This window comes from Thamnophis sirtalis, unplaced genomic scaffold (genome assembly GCF_051295495.1).
Source record: "Thamnophis sirtalis isolate CommonGarterSnake01/CBP01778 unplaced genomic scaffold, rThaSir2_p1.2 scaffold_2, whole genome shotgun sequence".
NCBI lineage: Eukaryota > Metazoa > Chordata > Lepidosauria > Squamata > Natricidae > Thamnophis > Thamnophis sirtalis.
In genome coordinates, this window is record NW_028261382.1 from 115,075,691 (window position 1) to 115,097,623 (window position 21,933).

General features: G+C 44.5%; 1 protein-coding gene across 1 annotated transcript in view; it reads left to right on the forward strand.

The window, feature by feature from the left end:
* Positions 1-4,357: 4,357 nt before the first annotated feature.
* Positions 4,358-21,933, forward strand: part of ENPP2 (ectonucleotide pyrophosphatase/phosphodiesterase 2) — a 69,253-nt gene continuing 51,677 nt past the window's right edge. Inside the window, exons 1-5 of the mRNA XM_087706743.1 lie at positions 4,358-4,493; positions 5,070-5,172; positions 14,999-15,154; positions 18,335-18,460; positions 21,830-21,890. Of these exons, the coding sequence (XP_087562869.1) occupies positions 4,461-4,493; positions 5,070-5,172; positions 14,999-15,154; positions 18,335-18,460; positions 21,830-21,890 (479 nt within the window). The 5' untranslated portion in view covers positions 4,358-4,460. The remainder of the gene's footprint in view (positions 4,494-5,069; positions 5,173-14,998; positions 15,155-18,334; positions 18,461-21,829; positions 21,891-21,933) is intronic.

The following is a 21,933-nucleotide window of genomic DNA, read 5'->3' on the forward strand; positions in this document are numbered from 1 at the left end:
TTGAGTGATGCAGTAGTTAAGTGTCTCTTGTCCCATTTACGACATCTGCCATGGTTTTTTAAGGAACCACCATGTTCATTAAATGAAGCATGGAGTCACTAAGCAAATCTGGTTTCCCCTATTGGTTTTTGCTTGTCGGAAGCTGGCTGAGAAGGCTGCAAGCAGCAAAAATAGCAGCCAGGGTCATGTGACCCTGGAATATTGCAACGCTCATAAATCTTGGCCAGTTCCCAAGGGCCTAAATTTTGATTAGAGACTCTAGGAACCCTGTGACAATCATAACTCACTTTTTCAGTGTTGCCGTACCTTCAAACAGTTGTGAAATAAGTGATTGAAAATCAAGGCTTATCTCTAGCCTTAAGCCCCATAATCAAGACTGCCTTCCAGAGTACCTGGAAGGGGATCAACTATCCAGTTACAACCCATCATTTTCAACCCACATGGCATTGCAAATCATACTGGTGCGGGTAGCAATCAAATGTTTTGTTGGTACAGATGTTGTCCCTGATACAGAGTTCAGGAGGAGCCAGCAACTTCTAAAACTGACATCTCTGAATAGCAAACCGAGCTTGGAGCATGAAACATGCACCTTATCACAAATGCTAAGGATTAGTTTTCACCTTAGATTGTGAGCACTTAGTTGGGTTCAAAGCAGAGCCTCTTGAACTGATGGATGCTTCAGTTAGCCATGATAGACTTAAATCTTATTGATTGCAATGAGGCATGGTTGCATCTGGACCCAATATAGGTAAAGTTTCCCCTCGCACATATGTGCTAGTCGTTCCCGACTCTAGGGGGCAGTGCTCATCTCCGTTTCAAAGCCGAGGAGCCAGCGCTGTTTGAAGATGTCTCCCTGGTCATGTGGCCAGCATGAATGATGCTGAAGGCACATGGAACACCAAAGGTGGTTCCTATTTTTCTACTTGCATTTTTACATGCTTTCAAACTGCTAGGTTGGCAGAAGCTGGGACAAGTAACGGGAGCTCACTTTATTATGCGACCCTAGGGATTCGAACCGGTGAACTGCCAACCTTTCTTAGAGACAAGCTCAATGTTTTATCCACTGAACCATCGTGTATCTTGGACCCAATATAGATCCCTATATTATATATTGTTTTGACCTTCACGGATGAAAGTGAATATGTGTGTCCTAGGATAATGTTGCAGGATCCAATGTGGGTTGGTCACCAGGACCAGACGTTTCATCTTCCGAGCTTCTGGACTCATGTGAGAGCTCTTTTTCAAGGAACTTCTCTGTAGAGAAGGCCCTGTTTCAACCTTTTTCTCTCTTGGCCAAATGTAAAACATTCAGCACTACACATTTAAAACATTGGGCAGTGATGGCGAACCTTTTTCACCTCGGGTGCCAAATCCACGAGTGCGCACCCTATCGTGCTTGCTCACATGCCCACACCATAACTTAATCTCGCCCGTGCCATGACCCCTGTGCATGTGTGCATGAACACCCTACCCCCCCCCCTGCTGCCCCATGCATGGTCATATGGCTTTCTTGGAGACTGGGTGAAAATGGCCTCCCTTGCCTCCCCGAGAGGCCCTCTTTCAGCCTGCTTTCTGACTTTGTGCCTTGAGCCGTTTTTTGTCCTCCAGAGGCTTCAGGAGGCTTCCCTGACGCCTCTGGAGGGCAAACAATGGCCCAACACGCAAACAGGAAGTTCGGGAATGAACTTCCGGGTTGCCCATAGGGCCTTTTTTCTCTCTCTGGAGGCTTCAGGGAAGCCTCCTGAAGCCTCCAGGAGGGCGGAAAGTGGCTCAACACGCAAACTGGAAGTCTGTTCCCAAACGTCCGGTTTGCACATTGGGTTGTTCTTTGCCCTCCGTAGATTTCAGAGAAGCCTCCGGAGAGCAAAAAACAGCGGAAAAATGAACGCCAAAATCAGCTGGCAAGTGCACGCATGCACGCTGGAGCCGATAGGGCATGCCCTTAGAAATAGCTCCATGTGCCACCTGTGGCACGCATGCCATAAAGTCACCATCACGGAGATAGGAAACTCAATCCAAGTCAGCACCACAGACCCTCGATTCTTCTCCTGAGATCTCATTAAGCGTTTCACTTCTCAGCACCAACAACATATATTAACCTTCCAGCTGTGTACCTTACAGAGGTTACATTTCAAAGTGGGGACCTGTAAACCGGAGATGGAGAACTACAACTTCCAGCAGCACCCACAGCTACCCACTCAATGAGGAGAGACCTTAGGAGTTGCATCTATAGAAATTCTCAGTCATTTCCCCCCCAAAAGGCAATTGGACTTTTTTTTTGGGGGGGGGGGATGGGACATTAACACCTTTGAGATATTAGGAGTTGTAGTTAAAACTGATGAAGCTTCTTGGATGAGAAGCAAAATATCTTCTTCCTCTTCAAATAATAAACCATCCAGTTGTCTTGCAAGGGATGGGGGAAGTTCCTTTGTGTCAACTATGACCTGGATGACTGAGAGTCTCCATAGAGACATTGGGCATTGTAGTTTGGGAATCTTTGCAAGGTCCCAGATTCAACCTCTGAGTCTGTTGTCTAGCCCTTGTGTCAAAAGTGGTGTGTTGCTTCTTTAATCAGAAGGCAGCTGTCTTAAAGATTATTGTGATATAATGTAAAAATTATTTTTTTAAAATGTTAAATTAGTTAAATTGAGATCATGGATGTACAGTGAATTACACTACAAATGTGTGTGAAACCTTAAATGGCAAGAAGAAAATAAGAAAAATAGATGGATAACTCAGACCAGGGAATAGGAGAGAAGAGAATAATACAGGGTTTAACTGAAGAAGAATATTTGGGGGGGGGGGATGCAAAATGGAAAACAGCTAGAGGTTTTCACTGGAGTAAAATAGACTAATAGATGAAATAGGGAATGATAATTTGAATTAACTTTGAAGGGGAGATTAATGACATTGTAGATATATTAAAAAGAAAATAAGGGTAAAATGGGAAATATGGAAAGAGAACAATAGAGCTGAAATTGGAACAGAATTATGATGTAAAATGAATTATGATGTACATGGGAAGATGTAAAAAGAAAAGAAAAAAAACACCGGACAACACTTTGTTCATAAATATGTATGTGTAACAAATTTTTTTAAAAAAACTTGATTAAAAAAAGAAGGCGGCAGCTGTCTTGCAACAGAGAATACAAATGTGTGCTCCCACATCTGGAAGTAGGGCTCCGTGGATGAGTAGCACTGTTGTTCTGCCTTCAAGGGTTTTGGAGAACAGGTTTGTCCCCCTCCTCTTCTTTGTGGAGGCTCTCAGATACTGCAAGACTGCTATCTTCCAATAGCACTGATGTGGTATTACCCAGCTTGGGTAATGAAACCTCTTCAAGAAAAGAAGCAAGCTCAGAGAGCCCCAAGCCCCGCTCATGTCAACCCTGAGCTACAAATATTCTCCTTTACTAGTAAGACTGCTATAAGAATAGAGCTGGAAAGGGACCCTGGAGGTCTTCTAGTCCAGCCCCCTGCTGAAGCAGGAGACCCTATCCTATTTCAGACAACTGACTATCCAGTCTAGGGGTCAGCAACCCGGGGCTCTGGAGCCGCATATGGCTCTTGAGCTGCATGTGGCTCTTTCATCCGCTGCAGCTCCCTGTTGCTCAAAATATGCATCTCAATCACTAATGTGGCACACAATTTATTGAGCCTTTCGACCCCTGATTGGTCAACCGTGGGTAAATCCAAGAAAAGAAAAGTTTCAGGAGAAAATAGAATGTTTAATTCAACGACACATGCTAGTTTTGCTCAGGAAATAGTCAGGAACGGGAAGGGTTTTGTGACTCCCGGTGTTTTCTTTTGCGTGGGAAACGGGTCCAAATGGCTGTTGGAGTGTTTAAGGTTGCCGACCAGTCTTTTCTTACATGGCTTTCCAGTCTTTTCTATCCTATCCCCCGCTCCCCTAGTCCTGGTGGGTCCGCTCCCAGCCGAAGCGCGGCCCTCGCCCCCTCGTTAAACCCACCGCGGCTGCCTCGCTCGCTCTCTCTCGCCTTCCCTCGGCGTCCGAGGAAACCATCCTCCCGCCGCCGCCGCCGCCGCCGCTCGGAGGGGCAGCGATGGGAGTGCGCGCGCACAGCCCCGGCGCCCTCTCTCTCGCCATCCCGCTTCACGTTGGCACGAAGGATCCGGGCGATCATGACATCGGGAGCCCCCGCCAGGCGAGGTCCTGGCGGCCCGGCCCGGACGGGAGCCCCGAAACGGGTGCGTGAGAGGTCGGAGGGGGGCAAGTGGGAGGGCGGACGGGCGGGCGGGCGATGCCTTGCAGGCGGCTTCGGGCCCTGGCGCGCTGCGATTTGTGAAGCGGGACGTGATGAAACCTCCCCCTGGACAAATCACGGGGAAGCGGATCGACCTCCCCAGGTGGGATTAGTTGTAGCCGATAGTCTGTGCAAACAAGAGCGCCGCGCTCCGTTTCCTGCCCCAAGGACGCTCCTCGGCCAAGCACCGAGAGGAGGATGGCCAAGGCAAGCGGGTGGCGGTTCTGTCAGGTACGGGAGGAGCCCCCTTGGGCTTTGGGCAGCCCGGGATGGTGGGCAGGCAGGCGGGCGAGATGCCGGTGCCCCAAGAAGACGGGATCGGGGCTCTTCCCCCATCCCCGACCCAAACTGATGCGAGGCAAGAAATGGTGGTCGGATGTTAGAACTCCAGGCTGGGGGCGGATTCATGGGTCCCCCCGCTTAGCGTGGCTTTTTACTCTTTCGGCGAGGAGACGGGATGAGCCGTTTGGAACCACTGTTTTCCTATGCTGCAAAATCGTAGAAAAGTCCTTAATAAAAAGGAAGGAAGGGAAGAAGGAATGGAAGAAAGAAAAAGAAAGAAGGGAGGAAGGAAAGAAGGAAAGAGAAAAAGAAGGAAGGAAGGAAGGAAGGAAAGGAAGAGAAGGAAGGAAGGAAGGAAGGAAGGAAGGAAGGAGACCTCAAAACTTGCTTTGTTTTATTAACTTCTCTCCTTTTTCTCTCTCTTTTCTCTCTCTTCCTGGCTTTCTCTCTTCTTCTTCTTCTTCTTCTTCTTCTTCTTCTTCTTCTTCTTCTTCTTCTTCTTCTTCTTCTTCTTCTTCTCTACAGGTAACCTTGCTCGGTTTGGTTTTGGGCATGAACGTCTGTGCTGGATTTACAGCTCATCGTGTCAGAAGATCTGGTGAATTTGGGGAGGAGGGTCCCGACTCAGGTATAATATAATATGGGTTAACGGGTTAAAGGGTCCGTTTATGCAGCCACTTGGGAAGGAGAGGCTTGGTTGGGGGAGGTGAACGGGGGCTTCCTAAAATGTACCTTTTTGTCATCCTCTTTTTTCCCGACTGCCCCCCAAATATATCAAAGGTTATGTGAAAAAGCTTGTGCTGGTTGACCTTCAGAATGTGCTTATAGGTAACCTATTTACTTCTCTCTGTGGGAGAAAGATTGAGTCAGACCTATTCCGTTTATGGACTTGGGGCTAAGGAGATGTGTTTTGTGTGTTTGTGATCATATTTAATGGATCATATTGGGTGGGGAAGGCAGTTCCCCCCACATCCCTGAAATAATACCAACAGTTCTTGTTCTGTTGGATTAGTTTGTTTCCAGGTACAGATGTCTTATTATCTGCTTTGATAGTCTTGTTGGTTCTGCAAAGTAGAAGTGAGCAAATACAAAGAGAGAGGAGAGGGAGAGTTAGAAGGACAGAGAAAAAAAGCAGGTGTCTCATGTTGGAGAACTTCCAACATTTTCTTTAAAGTTGGTTTCCTTTTATTTCAGGGGGAACAAAATGCAGGCTGCACTCCCTCCTATTTGCACTGCACTCTCTCCTATTTCCTTGTCAAAAATGTGCATTCAACATCTCAGATCAGTTTTTTTTAAAAAAAACAAAGTAAGGGAAGGGCTACAATATTTTACACAGCTTGTAATTCGACTTTGGAGTGGTTTTCCATTCTTTCTGATGGGCAGTGTGTTCCTTTGAATAGCTTTTATAATCGTGATGGAGTTATTGTTTACGCCTTATAAATAAATACATGCATTTATCATGCATTTATTTACCATTTTTTTGCTGGTGTTTGTATACGGGAAGCAAATGCACATCCCTTCACAGAAGCCCGAGTTGCATAAATTTGGCACCAAGCAGTGCAATAGAAATGCTACTCTTGAAAATATATACAGATGTAACTTGGGCACGCCAAAGGCTCGTTTCATCTGTTATCCTCCTTCCAATACAGTAATTGCTGCTCTGATGCCTCTAGAACTTTCCATTTCTTCCCTCTTTATTTGGCCCTAATTTTGAAAGATATTTCTGTGAGCTTGGCTAAAACACTCTTGGCAACTTGTCTCCTTGGTCTAAGAAAGAATCTCGTGGCACATTTCTGTTTCTAACGATCAGCGGTTTTCAGATGTGTTGGTTGTCCTGAGTCATACAGTAGTTTTTCTCTGATACAAAAGGAAGAGGGGAAGTTGGCTTTAATACAATCTTCTCCAAGTTGGAGCCATCCAGATGTGTTGGCTTCCAGCTCTGGAGGTTTTTTCCCTCCTCCTCCTCCTTCTTCTTCTCCAAGACAGCATGGCTAATGCTGCACTGGCTGGTGGTGAAGTGATTTCCCAAGGCTTCGAAAGAGGCACCAGTTGGGGAAATTGAATTAAAAGCTTGGAAACAAAGCATTTGTCTACAGAATTAGTAACAGGACAGAATAGAAGAGTTGGAAGGAACCTTAGAGGTCTTCTAGTCCAACCCCATTGTTCAAGCAGGACACCCATTTCAGACAGTTAGATATTCCTGAGAAACAGAGCATCAAAATCTTCTCTTTTTTTTTTTTTTTGGAAATGTAAAAAGCCAAGTCTGGCTCAGTTTGGAACAACTTCCGAAGGAGCTCTTGGTAATGCAGTAAAAACAGCTTGATTGGCTAAATATCAGCTGTTGATGCTCCTTAAGGATAAGGGTGAGGAATCTGCAAACATGCTCTGCTTATGCCTAGCATCCTCTTTGTTTACAGTTTACAGTGAACAAAGCTTGTTTCCATCTGAGAAGTGAAACCATAGTCAATTTGCTGGTTCTATTATAATGATCACGATCCTCCTTCCCTCTCTCCCTCCCTCTCCCTTTCCCTCCCTCCCTCCCTCCCCCCTTCTCTCTCCATGTGCTGTCCTTGCCAAAGTTGTTTCTAATGTATCAAAGCAATGGAAACAGGATGTACAGAATGCGAGATCAGAAAGCTTTGCGCGCCTTATCACAAATGGGAGAGCTGGACAATTGTCTGCGCAGAGAAGGGAGAGCTGTTACAGTATGCAGGATAAGTTAAGTTTAACTGGTAACAAATGCCAGATCAAAGGAGCCTGTCTTAACGCTTTGATAAGCACACATGATTCCTATTATTAGTAATGGTGGTTGCAGATGGAGCAGCAGCCTCCGGGAGAAGCCTGCCTGGATGTTCGAGACAGAGGCCTTTTGACATTCGCCGTGGAGTTTGGCTTGTGTGTGAAAGTACTTTGCATTGCTTTTGAACACGTTCTGCTGCCTGACCCAGCTGCTTTCTAAGTAACGTGGAAAATGTTTTCTCCATCTGTTGCTGGAGTTTCGCTTGCAATCCTCTTGCAGGTGCTGGTGGCAGTACTTGCAAATTCCAAACATATGTCTGGATTTATTAAAACAGCCCAGCTACCCGTGAAGGAATTATAACTGACTTGAAAGTCTCTTCCACGCTGACTTCTGAATTAAAACTCTTTCGGGAGATGATGCTTTTAGATAAGTGACGGCTGCATTGAATCACTATGTTTAGGATCCAGAGTGGCCCATCTCTTAGCTCTTAATAAACCATGTGGTTTAAAGTTTGCACAGAGTACATTTAAGTTAACCTGGTTTTAATTTGCTTTTATCTAGCATTCATCTGACTGAGCAATAGTACTTAGACTTATATACGGCCTTACAGCCCCTCTCTAAGCAGTTTACAGAGTCAGCATCTTGGCCCCCCCAACAGTCTGGGTCCTCGGTTTATCATCCTCAGAAGGATGGAAGGCTGAATCCACCTTGAGCTGATCAGGATCGAACTCTGGCAGTTGGCAGAATTAGCCTGCAATACTACATTCTAACCACTGCACCACCACAACTGACGGGTCCTTGATACTCTCTCGCAGCTTGGTATTAACAGAAGAGAATAACGGAGTTGTAAGGGACCTTGGAGGTCTTCTAGTCCCACGCCCTGCTCAGGCAAGAAACCCTACATCATTTCAGACAAATGGTTGTCCAATCTCTTCTTCTTGTAGATATCTCATTACCCAAACTAGGTAACATCATCAGCACTAGTTAGAGAGAGCACCAAGACCCCTAATTTCAACCCTGGCCTATAAATACTTTCCTTTAAAGAGCCACGGTGGCACAGTGGTTAGAATGAAGTAGTGCGGGGCTACTTCTGCTGACTGCCAGCAGTTCAGCAGTTCGATTCCCACCGGCTCAAGGTTGACTCAGCCTTCCATCCTTCCGAGGTGGGTAAAATGAGGAGCCAAATTGTTGAGGGTATACGCTGACTCTGTAAACCACTTAGAGAGGGCTGTAAAAAGCACGGTGAAGCGATATATAAGTCTATTGATTTATCTGACTTTTTTTGACCTAACCATGAAATGAATAGCTTCCATTGTGATTGTTTTGAAGCATAACCTTAAGGCTTACACTAACAGAGTAGCTTCTTTTACACTTGGGAAAGAGATCCTTTAGCTGCTTGGAGATGCTCTGCTTGCTGCAATGTTGTGTTGTCATTCCTGACACTGAAACCTTGCTTTGCTGATTGTGTCCTTGATGCGTTTTTGTACGACACGAGATAGAAACTGCTGATCTGTACTTCCGAAAAGCCACAGCCCAGTTCTGTCCTTGATTTCCCTCTGTCCTCTTACAGGACATGATTACTCAGCAGTATTCCTATTATAAAAAAATATGTGACATTACATGCGTTGCTTCCTATTCAAGCAAAGCAAATAGGTAAAATACAATCATCTTAGGCGGATGATTTGATAACAAGTGTCAATTCGAATCAAATCTTTATTACGGGCATTGAAAAGCATAGGAGAACAAGTCTGTTGTTACACAAGATTAAATTATTCTACCGTTTATATATTCCCAAGCAGGATTCTTTCTCAATTATCTTTTTTAAAATAAAAAAAAACATGGATCAAATACAGAACCTTCCCCGTGTTTGTGGCCTGTCATTCACTGGGGCCTCTCTTGCCATCCGTAGCACTGTCATTAAAAGGTTTTTTTTTTAAATCAAATCACATCTACTGCCATAGATGAAATTGGAAAGGATAACAGAATAAACACAATTGGAGCTTTCTGCTTTTTGACAGAATTTCCGTTTAGGTTGTATTCTGAAAGATTGACATGCTACAACGTGAATGTCTGGGCTTATGTTTATGGTTTAGAGAGCTGGATCAGATAAGAACATTTCCATTATAATTGAGTTAATTAAAAAGAGTATCCCATTTTTAATGAGAATGCTGTTGTTCCCTGCTCTAGCTGTCCCGAATATGAAAACCAATGTTCTGATCTAGGCTTCCCAAGAGCATGAAGCAAACTCCTGGTCCCGACAAAAAACCTTTTTATTAATTTACTGCACATTCTGCACATTCACATCCAGCAAAGTCTTTCCAGGGAGGATTTACAGTCACAGACCTTATCTGGTTTGGAGAGCTGCCAGACCGATATCTACAAAACTTGGCAAGGAGTCTCAGAGAGTCACGAACCAATTAAGTTGGTTCAACCAACTAAATTGTCTCCTGCAAACTCCACTCCCCTTTCCCTCCTCTTTTATTTCCTCTTCGTCCACCTGTGGCCTTATTCCCAAGTTGCCCCCTATTCTTCAGCTGTTCCCTTCATCTGGCAACTCTGTGCATGGGCACACTGGGAACAGGCTCCAGCTGTTCATCTGACTCACTGATGTCTGACTCTGAAGGCAGTTGATAACTGGCACACGGCCCTTGCCCTCTCTCTGCCTCTGACACAGAGCCCTCATCAGAGCCTTCCCCAGACTCCAAGACTGGCCCATGTTTCTCCCCAACCTCCTCACTGTCCGAATCTCCTGCCAGCTCTGCTAGCTGCTGGCAGGCCACAACAAATCCATATCAAGCATAGCAATTATTGGGTGAATCTTACATAGTAAACAAAATTCATATGCTTTTCCTCAAGGTCACAGCTCTACTCCACTCCCATGTTATACCAGCTGCAAACAGCTGCTTTGATTTCATTGGTTTCCTACAGTTCATGGATCCGTGTAGGACAGACTAACCATCTCAACATCTTGAGAAGTACCAATACTTGAGAGACCGCCTCCTGCCAATTACCTCCTCGCGACCTATCAGATCACACAGATTAGGCCTCCTCCGAGTTCCATCCGCCAGTCAGTGTCGACTGGCAATCACGCGGAGGAGAGCCTTTTCAGTAGTAGCTCCGACCCTTTGGAACGATCTCCCCATGGAGATTCGTACCCTCACCACCCTCCAGACCTTCCGCACAGCCCTCAAGATCTGGCTATCCCGTCAGGCCTGGGGTTAAAGATTGTAATTCGTCCCCACCCGAATGATGAATGTTGTTTCTATTTTTAATTATGTACTGTTTTTATATGTCACTGTCTGTATTCCCTTCCCCACAAGTTGTAAGCCGCCCTGAGTCCCCTCAGGGAAAAGGGCGGCCTATAAATAAACTTACAATTACAATTACAATTACAATAGAATGGCAATCAAAAGCATGAAAGGCAGCCCCTAACTTATAATCTTATCCTAGGTTGTCCTTATGCATCTCTTGCAAGCCCATTTCATTTAGGGTCTTTTGGAATCAGGTGATTAAGGAGGTGATTAAAAAAAGTTACCTCTGCTGAATCGTGCTCAGTTGTAATGCATAGTTAGTGACCTTGGCATTTGGAGACCTTATAAACATGGTTTGCATAAATCTTAGAAGCAGGAAACAAAAAGGAAATTGCATTCCTTCCCTCATACAGTAATTTTTCCTGTCATATGGTAAATTTACCCTCCAGCAAACGGGAACTAAAAGATGCAGTTATTTTTTTTCATGAAGTTGGTTTTTTAACCTGAACTTGAACACAAACATAACATTCCATACAAGGCCAGAGTAAGCAGAATACTGTATCTTATATGGAAGACTGTTCTTTAAATAACTCCTTCCTTTCCCCCTTTCATTTCCTTTCCTTCCTTTCCTTTCCTTTTTTCAATCCCTCTTCCTTTCCTTCCCTTCCTTTCCTTCATTCCCTTCCCTTCCTTTCTTCCATCCCTCTTCCTTTCCTCCCTTTTCCTTCCTTTTCTTTCCTTTCTTCCATCCCACTTCCTTCCCTTCTCTCTCTTCTCTTCTCCTCTCCTCTTCTCTCTCTCCCTTTCCCTCCCGTCCTCCTCTCTTCTTTCTTTTATCCACAATACCTACATGCATTTTAATTTCAAACAATTACATATGTTCAAGCTGCTTGTGCCCCAACAATTGTCATAATGCCCCCAACTATAATTGCAGTCTGGAATAGTTCCGAGCAGAAAAACCTCAGTTGTGCAAACTGTGTAAACGAGTTAAGCTAAATAAAACCGGTAAATGAAACTATGAGAGAGGCCACGAGAAAAAGCATTGTCATCGTATGAAAAGTTATTCTGCATTTTGATAGATGAGCATCGGAGAAACTAAGAGTCAATGAGAATTAAAGGGGTTCAATGGCTTCTAGTTGTTAGAATTATTTTTAAATGTGTTCTTAGACTTTAATAAGGTGTTACGCCTAACATATTCTTCCAAGCAATGGATTGCTTCCTTTGACTAAACGAATAATTCTAGAATTGTTAAACGGCCTTTTGAAAACAGATTAACTTAAAAAAACAAGTTTATATACTTATTAAACACAGTCTTTCTGTCCTCATGAAACTCTTAGATTAAGCCAGAACACATGGGAAAAATAAAACAATAAGCCATATCACCGTAATATCTTTGTTACAAGCAACCAAACATATTTTAATGTTCATGCCATCATTCCTGGGAAAGATTTCAAGTTTTACACTTTGGCTTTAGAGGTTTGCTCTGATATCAGAATAACGAGCATTTTATACTAAAGAAATAAAAAGGGTTACCACAACTATTTAATATTAGAAAATAGCCTGTGGGGAAGGACAACAGAGAAGAGAAGAAACAGCACAGCAGCAGCAACACAGTACAGCACAACAGCACAGCAATCTAGGGCTGGAAGGAACCTTGGAGGCCATCTAGTCTAACCCCCTGGTCCAGCAGGAAACCTTATATCGTCTGGATTATTTTGGTGCCTCTAACAGAGAGGAAAATTGCCAGAAAGGAGGAGTTTACTAGGCTGCCATGCAGAGGAAGGCAGAGATAGTCTTGATTTAGGACCACAATTGAGCCCAAAATTTTGGTTGCTAAGCAAGAGTGTCTTTAAGTGAGTTTTACCACATTTTATTCAGTCCATGACATCTCCTGGCTCCAGTGGTGGGTTGCAGGCGGTACACCCCGGTACGGGCGTACCGGAGCCTGCCTGGAACAACAGGTACCGTTCCGGTACGGTGCTCCGGAGGGCCCACCTACCCGCCCTTGCTCCTTACCTGTTCTTTAAAGCCTTCGGCGCTTCCACACAGGCGCATAAAGCCCCTGCACGACGCTCCACTGAGCAGCTGGAGCATTGCAGACGCTTGTGGAAGCATCGCTGGCAGCTACGACGCATGCGCGCGCCACACGTGTCTATGTGGGCCACACCCGGCCCTTTCCAACCGTACTGGTCATGTGCAAGCTAGGGAAGAACATCTGAAGGCATGTGTAATGTTCTAATGTACAGAAGTTATAGTTAAATGTGTGGCAGAAAGTGGACTCTGGGTGTGTTTTTCCAAATGCAAGATTGAATGTGTATAGTTTTAGAAGAGCTGTGTGTGTCTCTCTCTATGTGTGTATGTGTGTACATACAGTATATTTAGTAGATGATGTATCCTTTTGCCTATACACACTCCTTATTATGTAATATGTATGTACACATATGGCATATATACATAGGATTAAATAATATCATTTGGATGTTCAGTAGTAGTAAACAAATAGGGAAATTGTATCTCGTTGAGGCCTTTGAGGTGAGGAGAGGCCAGGCCAGGCGCCCCTGGACGTGAGTGATGTCAAGTTGGCCATGCCCACCCAGTTACATGTCCAACCAGCCATGACCACCCAGTCACATGACCACCAAGCCACACCCACCATCACATGAAGAAGAAATCCATTAACAGTTTGCAGAACAATTAAGGAGGATGCCCAAGATTTTAAAAAGCTTTTAAGTTGTGACACTGTTCAATCTCTCTTGGAAGGAGAACAGATTCACTAGATTAGACAAAGACATGGGAGCCTTTTTCAAAAAGAGAATGCTTTGTCCTTTAAGTGATTGCTTTTTGGATGGCGTCCCATTTAATTGCTTTGCTGAATCCTTGGGAACAAAATTGAGAAGGACTCTTAAAAGCTGATCCTTACATGTGAAGAAAGAATGTAATTGAGCATCCAGGGCTCAAAATTCCTGGGAAAAGATATACCTACCTTAACTATGTCCTTGGGAAAGTGTCTTCAGTCTAATCACAGTAGGGTCTACCTATTTTCCAAAGCACCAGAACGCAAGGTGAGAGACAATGAACCAAGGAGAAATTGCCTTAATAGTGAGAACAATTAACCAATGGATTGGCTTGCCTTCAGAGGTTGTGGATGCTCCATCACAGTTCTGGCCTAGGCTTCCCCAAGAGCATGAAGCAAACTCCTTGTCCTGACAAAAAACCCTTTTATTAATTTACTATGAATTCTGCTCATTCACATCCAGCAAAGTCTTTCAATTTACAGTCACAGATCTTATCTGGCTTGGAGAGCTGCCAAGCCGATAGCTGCAAAACTTTGGAATCTTGGAGTCACAAACCAATTAAGCAAACTAATTGTCTCCTGCAAACTCCACTCCCCGTTCGCTCCTCTTTTATTTCCTCTGGGAGGGGCCATTCATCTTCTATCTGTGGCCTTACTCCCAAGTCAACTCTTGTTCTATAGCTGTTCCCTTTGTCTGGCAACTCTGTGCATGCGCACACTGGGAACAGGCTCCAGCTGTTCATCTGCCTCACTGATGTTTGACTCTGAAGGCAGCTGCTAACTGGCATACAGTTCTGGCCCCATCTCTGCCTCTGATGCAGAGCCTCGTCAGAGCTTTCCCCAAACTCCAAGACTGGCCCATATTCCTCCCCAGCTTCCTCACTGTCCAAATCTTGCTGCCAGCTGTGCTGGCCGCTGGTGGGCCACAACAATCACTGGAGGCTTTTAAGAAGAGACTTGTCTGAAATGGTATAGGTCTCCTGCTTGAGCAGGGGGTTGGATTAGAAGACCTCCAATTGGTCCCTTCCAATTCTATTATTCTACTAAAGAACAGAATAGCAACTTGGAATCCTCTTCATGCATCTTGCATGCCTCCTCATGCAAGCACAGATTTGCCCTTTGATTTTACTGAAGACCTACATTCTAGTATCATCTTTAATAGCTCCGCTTGATGTGAGTCTTTCCTCTAAGCACCTACTTTCTGTAACATTCTGTCCTGTCTTTTCTCCTCTTTAGGCCAAATAATGTTCAGTTCAGTTCTCTTGACAGTCTACTCATTTTATATCCAAGGTCCGCAGTCTTTAATTTGGATAACTTTGGTCAAAGTGTGGGTTTTTCATGCAATATGTGGAATGTTATTTTGGCACAGGATGTATGCAGCTTTGATTTATTGCAGGTTAATCCAGGATAAGAAAAGTGATTGGAGAGATATGTCCACTCTTTATTTGATGATATATTTTTTTCTTGCATCTATCTCTTAGCTCTCTTTACTGTATACTTTTATTTTTCTTGGATGAAGTAGTTGCCCGGTTAACCTCCTTTGAATAACCTTTGATCAACCAATAATTACTTAACTTATGGTGTGGTATTTCTCTCTCTCCCTCTCCCTCTCTCTCTCTCTCCTTCCCTCCCCCCCTCTCCCTCTCTCTCGTCTTTCTCACATATTCAGTCTTATCAGATTCCCCCTGGATCACTACTTATGGCTCCTGCAAAAACCGATGCTTTGAACTTGACGAAGCCGATCCTCCAATGTGCCGTTGTGACAACCTGTGCAAGAGCTATAGCAGCTGTTGTGTTGACTTTGATGAACTGTGTTTAAAGACAGGTAGGGTGCAACTTAAGTCTCTGCTCCATAGAAAGAACAATGCCAACGAGCAGTTATCGTGACTGTTATTCTCAAGCAGTGTTGTATGTTTGCATTGCTGTCGGTCCTTTTCAAAGAGCATTGGGGAAAGTGAAAACAGTGCAATCTGCAATCATTTTGGCTAGACATTGCTTGGTGCGCATGAAACGCAAATGCTAAACAAGATATCTATTGGGGAATAATTGTGGCTCATTCACACATATTTTGCAGAGGCCTGGGGATGGCCTCATCCATTTATAATCTTCCTGCATTGTCCAGTATTCCATCCATTTTTCATACGGAAGACGATCTGTATGAAAAGTAGAGTCATCGCACGACAAGTGTAGATGTGTTTGTGATACTCTTCCACCCTTTCCTTAAAAGAGATGTGGCTTAAATAGTTTATAATGTTGACTTGGAAGATTTATAGCAATCAGAGGTTTGGACAATGTGCTAAACTATTAAAACTGAAATAGAACCAATAAATTTTCATTCTCCTGGCTCAACATGAATTTATTTACAGGCATGAATATTTAAGCATCTGTCAAATTCTGCTACAGGTTTAGGTATCTTGTGGATCAAATTTGTCATAGAAGAAGAAAAAAAGGCAGAACTATTATAGGTAGACCTCATCTTATGACCACAGATGAGCATAACATTTCTGTTGCTATGTAAGGGTTAGGGTTAAGATTGTTAATAGTTGTTAAGTGAATCACCACAGCTGTTAAGTTAGTAACACAGTTGTTAAGTGAATTTGGCTTCCCCATTGACTTTGCATGTCAGAAGGTCACAAAAGGTGGTCACATGACCATGGGACACTGCAACCGTCATAAATATGAGCCAATTGCCAAAGGTCTGAATTTTGACCAAATGATCATGGGGATGTGGCAATGGTTGTATGAAAAACGGTCATAAGTCACTTATTTTAGTACCATTGTAACTTCCGACGGTCATTAAATGAACGCTTATAAGTTGAGGATTACCTCAACTTTCCTTGTGATGTTGCTTTCCATAGATGTTGGCTAGGTATCAAGCATGCTCCATCATAAATCACAGACTCTAAATCACGTAATGGATAGCTGCACTGTTTGAAACAGGTCATTGGTTGTTTTTTTTCAAATGTGGAGAATCAGTCTGGTAAGTGAACAGCAGTTTAAAGCACTGTTTAGAAAATATGGAACCAATATAAAAGACAGTTTCAGCCAAGAATTATTTATCTATATACCGTATTTTTCGGAGTATAAGATGCAGCAGAGTATAAGATGCACCAAGGTTTTGAAGGGGCAAATAAAAAAAAAGTTTTTGCACTCTGCAAACCTCCCCAAAACAGCCAGTTTTTTGCAAAAATGGGCATGTTTTATTTTTTTTTAAAAGGGCATGAATATCACTTACGAGGCTTGTAAAGTGCTCCCAGGGGGTGGGGGCCCCAAAACAAGCAAAAAACGGCCCATTTTTGTGTGAAAATGAGCCCTTTTCTGTCAGAAAAGGGCATGGATAATCTTATGGAGGCTTATAGAGTGCTCCTGTGGGCTGAAGGGCAAAATTGAGCAAAAAACAACTCATTTTTTTGCTCATTTCTGCCCTCCCCAGCCCCTAGGAGCTCTCTGAAAGCTTCCGTAAGGCTCTGTATGGGCATTTTGGTGAAGGAGGCACTGTATTCAGTGTATAAGACGGACCACGTTTTTCCCTTTTTTGAGGGAAAAAGGTGTGTCTTATACTCTGAAAAATACGGTACCCTGTGTTTCCCCCAAAATAAGATCGGGTCTTATTTTCTTTTGGGCCCCAAAATATGCACTAGGGCTTATTTTGTGGGTATCTCCCCCCATGTATGGGAGGCCCACTTCTACTTGCTTGAGGTGGGGTAGGAGGCTTTGCCCCATGCACCCCGCACCGACTTACCTCAGGATCCCCTCAGCTAGGCCACTCATGCCTTTACATTTGTCTGGTGGCTCCAACAGCCCCATCCAGCAGGATCCCACATGGCCATGAAGCGAGAGGGGTGTGTGTGGAGCTGCTCCACGCACCCTGCACTGGCTTACCTCAGCGCCCCCACAGCGTGGCCACCCATGCCCTGACACCTGCCTTGCCTCGCGGCTGCAGCACCAACACACCACTCAGCCTCTTGCTCCGTTGTGGCTGCGAGCAAGCGGAAGAAGTGCGCTGGTGGCCATGGGGGCTCCTGCTGCACATGGTTGCTGGTGCTGCCACTATGAGGCAGGTGTCAGGAAGTGGGTGGCCCGGCTGCAGGGCCCCTGAGGTAAGCCAGTACGGGGCACCTGGGGCAGCTCCACTCTCCCCTGCCTTGCCTCGTGGCCCCGGCACCGTGAGCAACCAGATGGAATGAGCGTGCGACCAGCTGTGCAGGCTCTTAAGTAGGGCTTATTGGTGGAGGTAGGACTTATATTAGGCGCATGTGTACAAAACATGCTAGGTTTTATTTTTGGGGTAGGTCTTATTCAGTGGTGGGTTTCAAAACTTTTTCGAACCTACTCTGTGGGTGTGGCTTCCTTTGTGGGAGTGGCTTGCCGGCCATGTGGTCTGGTGGGAGTGGCTTGCCGACCATGTGTTTTCCTTCTCTCTCTTTCTCTCTCTCTCTCTCTCTCTCTCTCTCTCTCTCTCCCTCTTTCCTTCCTTTTGTCTCTCTGTCCCTTTTTCCTTTTTTTCTTTCATTTCTCTCTCACTTTTTCTTTCTTTTTTCTTTATTTATTTCTTCCTTTCTTTCTCTTTCTCTCTCTCTGTGAGTGAGTAAGTGTGTGTGTATGTGTGTGTGTGTCAGTGGTGGGTTTCAAATAATTTTGGAACCTCTTCTGTAGGTGTGGCCTGCTTTCGGGTCCACTGGTGGAACCTCTTCTAACCGATTCGGTAGATTTGACGAACCGGTTCTACCGAACTGGTGCGAACTGGTAGGAACCCACCTCTGGTCTTATTTTTAGGGAAATAGGAGTAGTTGTGAGAAAAGGGTGGTGTATTTCAATGCTGTGATCATTAAGCAGATATTCTAAGAAAGTAAACTTGGTAGATCTGCCCTTTTCTTCTGCGCTGCCTTTTTAGAATGCTCCCAACAGACTTCCCGGATGATAGTGAGTGATTATAATGCTATTCTGTTGCCTCAAAACATGCTGCTTTGTTTTTAAAACATTTCTGCCCTTGTGATGACACCAGCCGGTGGTTGGGAATGTACCAAAGAGCGCTGTGGAGAGACCAGGAATGAAGATCATGCCTGCCACTGTTCAGAAGACTGTTTATCAAGAGGAGACTGCTGTAGTAACTATCAAGTGGTTTGCAAAGGTATTTCTTCCCATTATTTCTTCTTCCTATATATCCAGAAGCTTTTTGAGGTGTTGTAGCTACTAGTCCTCACCACTAGCAGGGATGGTCCTCACCACTGCTCTGCAAAGGGAGACAAATTAAGGCCTACCCTGATAAAACACGTAATGTGGTAACCAAAACAATTCTTACTTAGTGCACGGCATGGCAGTGGGAATGCAGTAAAAATATGTCAACTTCTTAAGGAGTCCCTGTGGATTTTACTCCTGCTAGTTGTTGCCATCTATAGGGGGTGTTTCTCGTCTCCGTTTCAAGAGCTGTTGAGCCAGCACTGTCCGAAGACGTTCCTGCAGTCATGTGGTAAGCGTGATGTCATGGAGTGCTGTTCCCTCCCCATCAAAGTGGTACTTATTCTTCTACTTGCATTTGTATGCTTTCGAACAACTAGTTTGGCAGGAGCCGGGGCAAGGATGGGTGCTCACCCTGTCACATGATGCACGGGTCTCAAACCTGGGCTGTCGGCTTTCTAGCTGAAAATCCCAGTGCCTTAACCATTGAGACATCGCACTGCCCCAAGGAGTCTGTAGTATCAGATTTTTTTTGCCACCAAAATAGCTTTTCTACTGCTACTTATGGGTTAACTTCCTCAGTCTTGGTTAAGTTATTTTTTTGCCAAGGGTCTTTGCTGGGAAATGGATGGAGTAGAGGAAAGATTCCATAGCTTAGCCCTAACCAAAAGGAAAGGGAGTGGCTCCATGCAGTTTTGATGGCAACATTTTTAGAAATGTCTAGGGCAGAGAGGAAGTGACTGACCCCAAATTTTTTTTTTAATTAATTTGTATGCCGCCCACTCTCAAAGAGACTCAGGGCGGCTTACAAGTAAAAAAGGGGAAGGGAAGGACATACAAAAACAAGACAACATTAAAAGATCACAACATTCACAACTTAGGATGGGGCTGGACAAATTCAACAGCCCCAGGCCTGTCGGAACAGCCAGATCTTGGTCGCTTTGCGGAAGGCCGGAAGGGTAGTAAGGGTCCGGGTCTCCACGGGGAGATCGTTCCATAGGGCTGGAGCAGCAACAGAGAAGGCCCTCCCCCCGGGGTGGGGGTGTTGCCAGCTGACATTGACCGGCAGATGGAATCCGGAGGATGTCTAAGCCAGGATTAGAATTTAGTTTCCCCTTTTCCTAATCCAGCACCTTAACCAATGGACCAAACTGGTTCTTCATTAAAATAATACATTATTTCAGAGGAACGTATGTATTATCTCTTCACTTGTTTCTCCTCTTCAAGGGCGACATGAAAAGGTCTTCAAACATTAGTCTTTAAGCATTGCCTGACCATTTTAGTTGCTTGCTCTGCAAGGCAAGCTCTTTCATTTTGAAATAGTCCATGTTCTACTACTGAATATCTTTTGAACTTTATCTCTTTTTTAAAAAAAAACTGGGTGGAAATGCATCTATTTTTTGTCTCTTATTTAAATCAAGAAAGGTGCCTTTTTTTCCTAACGCCACTATTTCAAATTTCTGTCCTGCGTCCTCTATCATGCAAAAAAATGGACTTCTGTTGCTAAAAACAAAACATGGCTGTGGCTCCATAAAAGCTACTCCATGACAGCTTGTGTCATAACAAATCTGTCAGTCTGGAAGTGCCACAAGGCTTTCTCTGTCCTTGCTGCAACTAACAAACATAGCTACCCCTTCAAAAGTTGTTTCCACTGGTAATATTAACTTTGGGAGTTTGTTTTGCATTTGTGCTTGCTAGTAAGTGGAGAGAGTTGAGGATTTTATTTTCCGTAATTGACGTCATCAAGGGCCAAGTTTGCATCTTGCAACACTGTTCTCTTCAGACAAGGTATTGGAAGCTGTGGCATTAAAAGGCAAAGATGAGGTGGCCTTGAGGACAGCTATTCTGCTCCCAGGATTTGCTTCAGAGTGGTATTAATAATGTGAATGGGTTCCACCACAAAACCGCGGTAGACTAAAGCGCGTGTGACTAAAGCGCGGTGACAAAACCGCACCGTCAAAACCGTGCTACAACAGCGCGCCGACAACAGCGCGCCGACAGAAGCACGCTGTAACATAACCCTAAAAATAACCCTAAACCTAACGCTAAACCTACCCTAAACCTACCCTAAACCTTACCTTAAGTTAAATCGCGCTTCTGTCAGCGCGCTGTTGTGGGCGCGCTGTTGTGGGCGCGCTTTTGACATCGCGGTTTTATCGCCGCGGTGTTGTCGGCGCGCTTTTGACGTTCGCGGTGATGTCGTGCCACGATGTGAATGCATATGATACATATATGCCTGTCAGGGGTGGGTTCTGGCAGGCACTACTGCCAGTTCGCTCATGTGCGCACTTTGTGCGCGTGCATGCTTGATGCGCAGTGTAATTAAAATTGTTCTGCACATGCACAGAACTGAAAAACAAGATGGCGGCACCACCCGCACTGCCCAAGGAACTGGTTCAGGGGTGTGGCAGGCCTCGGTTGCTGCCGGTTCTAGCAACCCAGGCCGCCAAACCACTACCGGTTCGGCCGAACCAGTCCAAACCGGTAGGAACCCACTGCTGATGCCTGCAGATCTTGTTTCCAAATTACCTAATTTTTAAACCGCTCAGATTACGTGACGTTGAAGCCCCAAGGGCAAAATTAGAGTCAGCGTACATTAGAGAAAAACTCAGCTCACACATCTCACTAAGTCAAGATTTTTTTACCTCATGATTTGTTGAACAGGGCAGGATCACTTGACTTGGAGAGACACTAAATTGCAATTCAAAGGATCTGAGGTAACTCACAAGCCAACAGAGTGCTTAGCAAATACAGCAAAATAAGTATGAGAGAAGGACAGGTGAGCCCAGGGGCAGAGTCAATAGAGTAATCAGCCTGGAATCATTATGTTCCCACAAATGGTCTATGTTGAATGCCACTTGAATTCCATTAACTCTCCTTTAGCACCAACTAGATATTTGAGTGTATAGGCATGAGCAATAAATCATCTTAACTGGAACTTAATGTGTGGTCTTGATTCTTTTTTGCCTGACATTAACCATCAGACTGCAACTTCAACCTTTTTGGAATCCAGAAGCATCGCTAGAAATGCCAGCTTGGTTTGAAACTGGCACTTGACTTTTTGGCATGCTTATTTCCAATTTTGTTTTAAAAAAATGAAAACAAACTTTAAAAATTAGGTAGGCATCAAAAAGTTTGCTGGTACATATGTACATGGTCACCTCCAGATACCACATTGGGACTTCAGCCAATATAGGAAATGCAGAGGAGTCCTGCTGTTGCAATCCATTGTCTATTTACTTGAGAATAAATCTAGGCAATCACAATGCACAGGGTAAGACTTAACCTAACCTAACTTCGCATTACACGTGTTTTCTTTTAGGAGACACTCCCTGGGTCATGGATGATTGCGAGGATATTCGGACTCCAGAATGCCCAGCAGGGTAAGTTCTTCTCTTTATTTACTCATTTGAAATTTAAAAAAAA